Source organism: Acanthaster planci, linkage group LG02, assembly GCF_054643075.1.
Source record: "Acanthaster planci isolate LZ-2023a linkage group LG02, COTS_SCS, whole genome shotgun sequence".
NCBI lineage: Eukaryota > Metazoa > Echinodermata > Asteroidea > Valvatida > Acanthasteridae > Acanthaster > Acanthaster planci.
In genome coordinates, this window is record NC_141778.1 from 3,957,150 (window position 1) to 3,969,310 (window position 12,161).

At 41.6% G+C, this 12,161-nt stretch overlaps 1 protein-coding gene across 7 annotated transcripts in view; it reads left to right on the forward strand.

The window, feature by feature from the left end:
* Positions 1-12,161, forward strand: part of LOC110975268 (uncharacterized) — an 81,083-nt gene that overhangs the window by 36,656 nt on the left and 32,266 nt on the right. For 6 of the 7 annotated variants that reach the window (XM_022227602.2, XM_022227600.2, XM_087132253.1 and 3 more), the window contains exons 2-6: positions 2,262-2,276; positions 4,852-4,920; positions 6,480-6,685; positions 7,363-7,589; positions 10,265-10,924. In XM_022227602.2, the coding sequence (XP_022083294.2) occupies positions 2,262-2,276; positions 4,852-4,920; positions 6,480-6,685; positions 7,363-7,589; positions 10,265-10,924 (1,177 nt within the window). The remainder of the gene's footprint in view (positions 1-2,261; positions 2,277-4,851; positions 4,921-6,479; positions 6,686-7,362; positions 7,590-10,264; positions 10,925-12,161) is intronic. The other variant, XM_022227601.2, reaches the window with a different exon arrangement.

Here is a 12,161-nt window from a genome sequence, read left to right on the forward strand (position 1 = left end):
ATTTTCGTATTTGGAGATGGTTATTTTATCCAACTTCAAATGCGAAAATCAGTAATCTGCGTATTTAGTTGTCAATGTCGGCGTCGCCGTGGCGTCGTCTTCGTTGATGCCGGTTTTATTTATAACAACAACTAAACCCGCTTGTGCATTGCTTATATAATACACTTCCCCCTTGTGAAATATTTGCAGTGCTTGTTGGTGGCCGACATGGAAGATCCTTAGCTCTTGTAATTAAACATTCACATATTATCGCAAAGACAAAGAGACATGGCACTCTGTTCAGGCCAAGTTTGGGAACTGACACACGAAGTAATCTTCTTTTTTACTATCGGCATATACCTGCAAAATAAGGGGCACTATGTGACTTATATGGTACGTACGTGTGACTTGGAGTTTGATTCTTCCTGAAACTCTGTCAAAATTTCCAACGAATTAATGAAACGGTCGTTGATTTCTTGTGCAAATAATGGGGAAACATTAAAGGGTAGCACCTGTGAAATTTTCGTAGACATATTTATCTGCATGCAGCTTTAGACTCTTCTTCAAATGTATGAAAATTGTTTGACATCCCTTTCGGTTAAACGTAATGAAAAGGGCACTTTTTAAAACATTCAAAAGTGTTCGTTCATTCCATGACAACTGAGGGCGCGGTTGTTATGATATCATGTAGGGAAGAAACTGCTCGGTACAAATTTTTATGTTGAAATTGTGAACCCGGAATTTACTCACCAAAACATTTCTATGAAAGGGTTGCTTTCTTGCTTATTGCTATGTATTTACAAAATAGATTCACCAATGAAAACAACGTTTAGCCAGTAAAATCTTCAGAAAAAGCCAGCACCTTTCATTTTACACAAATCAACGTGACATGGATTTTTTCCCCTGGATAACACCACCAGTTTTCTCGTGAATGTGAATTGACCAACTGACACAAAAATTGCAAATTAGCCAAATAATGTTAACCAACTAAGATACAAAGGGTACATAAATGCATTGCAGAAACTCTTTAGTGGCGGGATTAGTCCGTCATAGACACAATTCACGCCTCTGTTCTTGCACATGACTCAAGGAGCTAGTCCGGAAACATATCACGGGCTAGGAACTCACCAGAGACACAAGAAGAGACAAGGCCGGCTAAGGCATTCCCTGTAGATCAGAAGTGCTAGATGCTCGCTGTGTTGGTCTGGATATCTTGCTGGAACAGAATTGTAGGGACTTTTTGCTCGATAACAGAGTTGCTGCCGGGTAGATCATTAGTCATTCACAAATAAATCACAAGTAACAGTTGAAAACAGGGGAGTTCTTTGTCACGTTTCACGCTGACATGATTCAGACAAGATGACTTGCAATTGACCCGAGAAGACTTGGTAAACATTGCTATTCGCTCTATGCGCTCTGCCGCCATAGCCATTGGCGTGCAGAGCCTCGATCTGGCAACTTTACACAATTAACATAGCCGGTTCAGTGATTCCTGTGCATGTTGCTTATGTAATTTTGCGCGTGTTGCTTTTGTTCTTAGACATGTATCATAAGATTGGACACAGCGATTCTGACGCGATTGTACAAGCTGCCAGTTGGAGGCTCTGCATGCCCATGGCAGCAGCGTGCAAAGAGCGAATACCATCAGCCGACTGAAGCCACAAATTCCCCGCCACCATGCCCTTTAAACACAATTACAAATGGGACACTGTCTGTTTAATTAAAGCAAGGAAAAACGAAGAAAAAACGAGCAAGTAAAACCAAACCTAAAGCAACAAGAAAACATCACTCTCAAACTCTTTAACGCACAGTAGAACATTGTTAAGTTGAAGGAGGCCGCAAACAGCAGAGAAACAATCGTTATTCACAGTTACAGAGACCAAGACATAGTGTGCGAGGGAAAAAGAATGATTCTCTGCGTGTTGCCACAAAATGCGCAAAACGTGCACATTCATGCGCATGCACACAGTCCCCATGATACCATACATGGCATCAAAGAATTTGCTATGCACCGAGCCTGACATAATTCTCTAAAGTTCATTAAAATGAGTTCAGAGTTCATTAAAATTCTGTCCCGAGGGTGACTAAAGTTGATTTTTATCATTAGAGTATTATATACCGTATATTTCTCATTCCTCTTGTAAGGATTTTGATTAGTATTTAAACATTTCAATATGTGTTCAGGACGAAAGGCGTGTTAATTGTAGCTTTCATCGTTGTGTGTTATTTTCAAGGAACAGCTTTATTTATTTTGCTGTATTTCCCCTTTTGCTTGCATGCAGCTTCATAGGAGCGAAGTAAGTAACAACTCACTGTTTTGATTGATTTTATAGCATGTTACGTTTGTAGAACTGTGTTTGTGGTATATGCGGTAGTGCTGGGTGTTTTCTTTTATGCGATAACTCTTATAGACTTTATTCATGGGTCAGCCATTTGGAGAATGAAAGCGAGGTTAATTTGTAGCCTATTATGGAAAGTTGAGGGGAGAAATTAAAGCAATAAAATGAAATTTAATGGCGAATGAGTACCTTTCTGCGTTGATGAATAATTTCGAATTTGTGATGAAACATGCAAAAATGATAGTGTTTTAAGCCAGACTTCGACAAATATAGAAAGAGAGGCTTGGAACGCAAAGGCCGATCATGAAACAGTCTGGTGCCATGCTAATCGACAGTTCACATTTCATGAGACAGATTCAGGGGATCAGATCAGAAATGGCTTTCACTTGAATAGGGTCTGTTGTTGGGCCAATCAGAGTTCGTGTGAGTCCATTCTTGGTATGGTGACATGAACACCAATTTGCCCGAATGTTTTTTGACAGTTGCACATAAACTTTCCTATGTTCTCTCACTTTTTATCTCGCGCTATTGTCTTGTGGTATAAGTACGTCTTCCTTGATAGGAAGTTGATATACTACCAGACTATAGATGTAACAAATCGTTCTGTGGACATGAATTTAATTTATCACAGTGGCAGTTAATTAATACGTCGAAGTAGAATATCGGTGTAGACAACACTATTGTTAACACTACCGTCCGCATAAGGGACGATCTCATCAAAGCACAGTAGCAGAGCCATTTTGATACAGCAGCGTTTCTGAAGCTTTGGAAGGATTCAATGCGTCTGTAGCCTTGCTGTAAGTAGACAGTTGAGGTTGAGCCTCAACATCAAACAAACTTAAACGCCAATCTGCGACGTCATGTTTAACCTGTACAAATTCGTGCTACTAAAGTTGGAATGATTTTCTTAATCTCAGGAGAATTTTGCTGCCAACTTTTCGTGACGTCATACTTGTGTTAAGTACGAATGATCCTCTGAGCGGAGGGTGGCTAAGCCATATGCGAAAGCTGTGGTTTCCGAAATGCACTCTTATCTTTATCACCTCTTTGAAGATGGCACGCTTTTGAATTTGTTGTTTGGCACCCAGACCACTTTCTGTCGTCTAGCAATTTCCTGCACACAGTTAAGGCCGGTTCATACTTGGTGCGAAAGCGAACTTGAACTCAAAAATTGTGACAGTCAGATCAAATATTCTTGCTGCGAATTCTAACGGCTCCGTTGTAAATGCTTTCTGATGTCAAATTCGCGTCACTTTCGCGTTAGCCTGGAGTACGAGCCAGCCTTAATGGTAACAAAGTGGCGTGTCTACTTGTTAGTCAATTCTCCGTGTGACGTACAGGAACCGTTTCACATGTATTTTGTATTTTTATTTACCGGTATTCATTATTTTTTTGGTGTTGTCAGTACTGCTTGTTGTAAGTTTAATTAGATTAAATAGGGTACATAACCTCTGTTCTTCAAAGTTTGCATGCAAGACCTTGGCAAGCGCTTATTTTTTATTCAGCACAACATGAGGAACTAAATCCTATTATGTTCCCTATCAACCATTGATATTTATAAAAAAATTCCACGGCACAAATTAGAAAAAAAAGATCATCAACAGCGCATCAGAAAAATCCACCCTTGAAACATCTGTTGTCATGCTGTCTTTTGTCTCCCGAGCTTTATAATCGGTCAACAGAAAATCCCTGCAAATGCACACTAACATCCGTTGGCCCGTGAAAAAATGCATCAGAAAACGCTCTTCGTTTCTGGTTCAAAGATTGCACTTCCCGTTTCGAAGGTCACGATGACACACGTACTTAAAGCTCTCATGAAATTAACCGCCTCCGTCATCACGAAAGTATATAGTCACTTGTTCAGCTAAAATTTCCCTTGAACAAATTCGTGTTCTCACCCCACTTACATGTTAGTTACATGTTAGTCCCCTTGAGAAGTTCGATAACTGAGTTGTCCCGTTCTGTATAGTTTAAATTATTGACAAAGCCTGTGTCACTGGTACAACTGGTTTGTCAAATTAGATGTCAGCGAAAGTGTCCCTTCGATTAAGTTGAAAACGACTTAAGAACGCATTCATTTCATGTATCTGGAGAAATGTGCAGAGCAACGTGCATAAACAAATCGAAGCATAATTTATGGACAATGTCAGGTCCTAACCAGACGCGCCGTCAACCGATACAATTTGTTACATGTATAATAATTACACTAATTATGAAATAAACTAATGCTGAAACGTGGATCTCCTATACACGTTGAAATTCATGTCATAATCTGCGTTTATGTTGCCTTCCATAAATATCACTTGAATTAACAATTGCCTAGTTAAAGAATGCTCTAGAGAAAGACTGTCAATAAGTTAATAGTCTCCACCTTAATTTTTTTTTTGCTCTGCCATGAGTTGATTTTGGTCATAAGGTTCTAAAGCTCCCTTTATACAGCAGGATTTTTTGCTCCAGCGCTACGCATTACTTGCCAGGGATCAGAAAATTGTTCACCACTGCTAAACGGTTTATTTCTTTTGACTTCTTCCAGGTCGATGTCATTCGGCGCAAACTGAAGCAATCGCAAGATGAAGAATCATCAAAGAAACTTCAGACCAAGGTTTGATGAAAAAAACTTTAATCGAACTTAACTAAAAGGGTCTCAAGTCACCAGAAACACTTAGAGTTTAATGGCCTTAACAGGAACATTGCAAAGTGCAACTCATGAGAAATATTCAACATGTTCACCCGTAAAATTAATCTCAGTTTCTATCAAAGTGAAAAACCGAGTAAAATATCACAAATAAACCTTGATTTACTCTCTCTCTCTCTCTCTGATGCAAACTAAAACAAACTGTCTAAAAATGTGGCTTTAAGAAGCGTGTTATAGGATCCGGCCACAATTTAAACTCGCTATTGCGGAGAGTAAAATACCTGAATCCATGAAATTGTCGCCCAAAAGTCCGGTCCCTCCTTATATAGTTATCATATACCGACGCAAAAGACGCTGAGAGCGTAGCAGACGAGGCCTAAACTTGTACACAGATGTACTCAAACATTTCATCAGGAGGTATCGCTGATGTCCCCAACAAGCGCAAAATACCTTTCAGACAATCAGAAAAGTTTGTGCGTGCTGCAAATGATCAAGGGGATAGATGCATGAATCCGTCATGGAATCAGTCCTACCATAAACCGGGAAAACATCGACCCGATACTCAAGAGTGCGATTGTGCCAATAAAGAGTGAACGCGGATAAAACGTAATGTTGGAATGCAGCCGACTCAGTCAAAATCCTACCCTCTCAGCTATCTCTGATTTTACCGACTATGGGTGCGACGCTTAAAGGGTAGCTGCAAGGAATTTTTTTCTACACAATTTTTCTGCATTTTTTTGGGTACTTTTCTTCAAGTTTGAAAACTCTTCCACACTCCTATTTGGTTAAATGCATTGAAAAGTGCACACTTTTAAACAATCAAAATTATCCATGTTCTTTTGGACTATTGAGGGCACTGTTGCTGTGAAGTCATCTAGGGAAGACATGGTTCAGTGCACAGGTATTACTGTTCAAATTGTGAACCCAGAATTCACTAACTGAAAACATTTCTGAGAGAGGGCAGCAGTTTTGTATTACATATGTTCTGGAATGTTACAAACCGAGTACTTTCTTAAATTTCTATCATCATTCAAATCAGAATTGTCTAGTTAACAGAAGAAAAAGGACACAGCTAATCGGCAAACAGTTCTGTACAGCTTTTCCGACATTCTGTAATGATTACCATGTAATATCTGCGATGTCTGTGGGTCAAACGTACTTGTCTGCATAGAAGTTTGGGCCGTTTTTGTTATAGCATTTTCTATGAAAGTGACGGTCGCGGACCAAAAGTTCAAGAACAAAAATCCAAACTTTCAAGAAAATTGCTTTAAGCAGGTTTGGGTGTGTGCGCTTTCGAAAACGGCCTGTTTTGTTGAAAATGGAGCTCTTCCAAAATCAAATCTTTCATCGAGTTCACCATTGATGATAATAAGTACTGGCATAAAAATACTATTTTTATTTCGACTGGGAACTGACTGAGAAAGGCAGAAGTTTCGAAAAGAGTGTCCAACGTCAATCAAAGTGGGTTCTATTTTGATCTCCTCTGGAATCACCATTGAATACCAACAACCTCTTTCCCAACGCAGATCGAGGTCCTGCGTGCCTCAACGTCGTCGGACTCGGACAGTGATATCGACGTGGCGGCGCTGCTGAACGACTTGCAGGAGTCCACGGAGCGGGAGCGCGACCTGCAGCACCAGTTGCAGCTGCTGGAGGAAGAGGCTAACGCTGTTCGCAAAAACTTGGCCCTGGTGGAGCAGGAGAAGGAGGCGCTAGACTTCGAATTAGAGAGGTAAATGATGGAAGCGTGTGGTTTGCGTTAAAAAGGGAAAAGTAATGCGCGTTAAACTCATGTAAAGAATGTTGGCTTTGGAGAAACAGGAGCCATCAGAATTTAAGATTCCTGCAAGTTGCTAGTCTCACATGAGTCGGATTCAGGTCAGTTAGTTGGATTTTGAATAAAAAATGGCAAGTCCATGACGTGCGAAACACATTAGATGGACGGTCTTTTGACATAGATCAACTGATCCCAAGCTGTTCAATATTGGAGAAATCCTGCTGTAGGGACAAAGGGATTTTTATGAAAGACGTTAAGAAGGGGAACATTTTATGAGAGGAGTATTGTAATGAAAATGAACATCTTCACTGAAAGGGTCAAGTAAAAGGAAGTTGGAAGCAAGGACCATGTCAAATTTCCAGGTATCTTATCAGCCGTTGGTTCTTCATTTGCAGCAACTGGAAAACGACCGTGTAAAATAAGCGTTTTGATGTATAGTTTATCGTGGTTGTCCAGCTTAATACATTTATCTTGTTAATTGCTACTTCGATGGCGCCAAAGAAGTCGATTGCAGGGAAATGGTCCGAGAAAAAGGGAAATTTAACATTGCCAGGCATGCGTCGAAAAACATGAAGACAAGAAAACCTGCAACTGTAGCTACCAAAACTTTTCCAATTTTGCTTTTTTTTCAGATTCAAGATGAGATTTGGAACCTTAGACGAACCAAAGAAACCGGAGAACGGCCGCGGGGCGTCCACGGAGAAAGAGGCAGAGCTACGACTGCAGTTGATGTTGGTGGAGCAGGAGGCAACGGTCATGCGCAGGAAGATGAGGGAGCTGGAGATGGCCAATGAGGAGCTGGAGTGCGCCCTCGAGCGGCAAAGGAGGTCCTTGCAGTCTGCCGGTGATGAGCCATCAGGTATGACGGTGATCGTGTCCCACACATTTAATCCACACTTGATAAAAATATCAAAATAGCAGGCTTAGATCGTGGCAGACATACAAGAGTCATCATCCATGCGCACACGTGATCTGCAAGAAGGCAAACTCAGACAAGCTCAAACACAAGCACTGTCAGTCAATTTCATGAATTAAATGGATGTCATAGATTTATCTCATTATTAGATCCCTGTTTAAAGGTTAAAGGATGTTTAGCGTTCTGCTTAATGCGGTTGTTTGGGCCGATTTGATCCACTCTCGCAATGATTTAATATCCATGTTTTACAGCTTAAGATGTCGACCAGCATCAACGCCTAAGACTGCTTGCACAATACCTTTATTGACCACACTGACCACACCGTCATAAAAGGTCACAAGCCACATTGTCCAAAATGTTGGTGCAACTGAGCTGGGGGTTTCGTTTATACCGAAAATTTGTAGAGTCTTTGGCCTACTTAAAGGTGCTAGCTTATTGTCCGAGTGAAAAAAAGAAAAAGACGAATTTGCCCAACAGCTTATTGGCAGTTAATATTTGATATATATACGATATTTGGCAAAAGTTCTACAGTCGATAAACTCTGTCGTCCATAGTATAGACAAAGCACATTTCACGTAACGCAAACTTTAACCAAAACCTGAATGATCACTGTAACATCAGACGGTATTGCAGTACTGGAAAAGAAAGTTCTCATCTTTGCACCTTTCTGCAAGCGGAGCAATGCTCGTCCGTATTATACAAACGCAACTCTTGTTGATTATGTAACATCCCAAGGAAATCATTTGCACGAAGACTTGTCCAGGACATTTTACAAGTCTCTTTCAATCTTATGTGAATTTTGTATGTGTATGTCAAACATACAGTCATCATAAACCCACGTGGTACACTTTTGGGGACGGACCCATGGGCCCGCTTTATCGCATAACCCAAGGCATGTCTGTCTGGGTAGTTAGATGAAAATCTGGCTCTGTTTCAAACATCAGACTCAAGATCTTGGTGGTATTAGTCTGCAAGTGGGATTTGTTACCGGCTTATATTCAAACTCGCCCGAATAACCTTGGAAATAGATTCCGTGGATGGAAAAAAGCTACGCCTCCACGATGGAGAACTAAACGTCCTTATGTTGTCTACTATTAAGTCTTTCAAGAATACTTTTATTCACTTTGCTAATTTCATTCAAAGTTCTTGGTAAGTGTGCCCTGATTTATCGAGGTTTGCTTCTAAGTTGACCAACTTAAAGCAAGAAAGTACAAAAACATAAAATTATAACATCACATTACAGGCGCCTTTCCATATGTACTTTTTTTTGGGGGGGGGTTGTTGCGTTGCGATTCGTTCATGTGTTTCACTTTCATGGACACAAAAATCGACCTATTAACATATTAAACAAACGAGTGCGTTGCGTTTGGCCATCAAAATCGCCCCAGAAGCGATTTCATTGGATACACAACGCTTGGTGCAAGTGTTGACGCACATTTGGAAAGGTGCCTCAATGGTTTTGTAGGGGAATTTTGTGAAAATAAATCACCATCGTTATTATCTGTTATCGATGGGACAGTCTTGGCTTGAGTTGTGATAAGTGACGAGTCCGAGTGCATGACCGGAATCGAATGAAAGCCATCCTCGACCTAGAGGAATCGATACTTAAATCAACACCATCGTCCTCACATTCCTAAAAATGCGATGTCACACCACTGTGGAGCTTCATTTTTTTCTGTCATTGGCCATCGGCTGTCTCGGGCTTCATGGAACTGACAGGCAAATCTGTAGTCCTAAAATGTCCCTGGATTAATCAAGGTTGATTTTCAGCTGCTTTGCCTTGGAATAAAGCCAGTCGCCAACATTAGTCCTGCTAGTCTGATATCGGTGCAGTGCAAAAGCTCTGAAACATATTTAACACCGTCAGCATCCATGCAGGACAACACCACCTATATGGAAACCGAGGGTGTTCATTTAACACTCGTTTTAAAACCACGATTTCTAGAGTGTCTGGAGCACACTGCCCACGATAGTGTGCATGCGGTCAATCTGCGAATGGTCGATCCACAGCGAGGCCTAGGCCTAAATGTGACGGACCAGCTATCCGTTTTGCCCAGTCCCCCCGCTCGACGAGGACTGGCTGCTTATGCACGCTGTGCGGTCGTTTCCTCTGATTCACGTTATACCCTCGCCCGGTTTAACGAGCCCCTTCCTCTCAGCCAGGGTCCCTGCATTGACAGATTAAGGGCTATCATTTCAAAAAACCTGATCATTGAAGCCCGAGGAAACTGGGTCAAGTGAAGCAGGTTTATCTTAAAGGTGCAGACGGATTTTCGTAGTCTGCGTTTAATGCATGCCTCGCAACAAAGTAATGGATTTGCCCAGTTGTGTGATAAATGGTCAAGGTGTTCCTTAGTTCATTCTTTTTATCAAGGAATTAGAAGGCATCTAATGATCTTTCCCTAAAATGTTCTTGAAGTACCTTTGTTTGCATTTGAGCATAACAATTTCAATTCAATTTCTGCCATTCAAATAAATATATACTTTGTTGGAGAATGTTTCCACTGCAGGTAGTGTTGGGACTCTTTAACAAGTAGAAGTATCAAAGTGGGGACACTCGTTGAAAGGATTGCCTTTGTTTTACTATATTTTATTTATTCTTTTTTGTCTTTCTACAGGCAAAACAAGAGCTTCGACGGGAGGTGATGAGAAATCCAGTGACAGTGCCCAGGAAATAGCCGCCGAGTCTAGCGCCCTCCAGCGGCAGCTGGAGGACGTGCTCCGGGAGAACGAGGCCCTCCGCGTCAAACTGGAGACCTTTGAGGAGCTCAACGCCTTGTACCCTCAGCCGGATGATGCCAACCGAGGAGCCGCGGAAGATTCAGAGGAGCGCCGGGCCCAACGAATGAAAGCCGAGACGGTGATAGCATCCCTCAAACGGCGCCTAGTGGAGGCCGAATTCGAGAACAGAAGCCTGCAGCTGGAAACCGAGAGCCTGCGCAAGCTCAGTGAGATCGCCACCGCCAAGGAGCCTGGGAAGGGCAAGGTCAAAGGTGTCGAGCACAAACTGCGGTCGCAGATCGCTTTGCTGAAAACCGAGGCGGACTCCATGAGAAGGAAGATCGTAGGGCTGGAGGAGCTTACTGAGCGGCTAGAGGAGGCCGCAGAGAGGGCACTGACGGAGAAAGTGTCGGCTGAGAAGGCCTTGGCGGCTACGGAGAAGGAACGGAAGCCTGAGCCGGTGATCAGGCAGGAGTCGACGTCATCTACGACGTCAGAGGACAATGAACGTCTGCAGAGCTTACAAAGTCAGATCGGGACGCTACAAGAGGAGCTAGGTGTGTAAACCTTTACGTGACTTCATTTTGGTGCTTTCTGAATTTAGAAATAGTTTGAAAATTTCGGAAGAGTGACTGATGTGGAACGATTCCCGTGTTCAGTGCCAAATTGTTTTTGAGGCTGGCCACCTGACTCGAAAGCAATGTTAGCTTTTTCTCTAGGGGTTTGAAAGCTTTTGAATCATTCTTTTATGTCTTATGGAGAGTTTCCATGTGGCAAAGCAGCCAGCATTTTTCGATAGGGAATTTTTTCTTTTGTTTTCCTTGTGCACACGTTCCAGTAATGGAGATATTTAGTGATGTAATAGTCACCGAGAATGTCCAATTGACCTTGAACTGCTCAAGAAAAAGATGCAAAATTATCTTCATGATTATATGGCAAAACTCTTAACCAAGCTATACCTGAATTAATTGCAGAGATGTTTAAAGGATTGCATGGATGCCTTACAGAGTATTACAAGGAGTTAACGTGATTTTTGCGTGTTAATACTACATGGAATGCCAATATTGTATTCCATTCATTCATTAGACTGACCTTTTTTTCTTTCGACCCTAATACTTTTCAGACTTGTGTTGTTTTTGTTCTTGTGGCGATATGTTATTTGAATGCTCTCCACTCTACGCGTGCGATTCTCTGCCTATTTTTATTTTTAGTTTGAATTGGTCAATTAGTCACTCTTTTTGTTCGCCCACAAACGTTTTTGTGACATCTTCATAGCTATATCTGGAAGGTGTTGTCTCGATATTGACCCAAATCCAAGATCTGTGACCCCATCTTGAGGTGTTATCAGACATTGCCTTCCAAGGAACTTGGTAACAGGGCAAACCCCCCCTTCTTATCGGAAGGACACAATTGGTGGAATGAATCTTGCCAGTTGGTGTTACAAATCAGTGGGTTGGCTTTGTAATTGCATATGAATCCGTCACACCATTAATGCCGGTTTCCTGCCTTGCGGCGCTGCTATGGCTTAATTTTGGACAAAATAATATTTGTCAACCTCCTACCAGGCTTCAGTCATGACTTTATTTTTAGAGCCACCGTACAGAGGCTACCTAGGTACATAGAAAATCTTGATGTCTCTGGGCTCGCCTTTCATTTTTTTTTAATGTTGACTTCATTTCCAATTTTGGTTTCATCTCGAGTTTTGCAGTCACTTTCGAATGTTTGCCGTTGGACACAAATAAAAATACATAATACTAAACACTTTTGCTTCATTTATAAGAAAACTGTATGTTT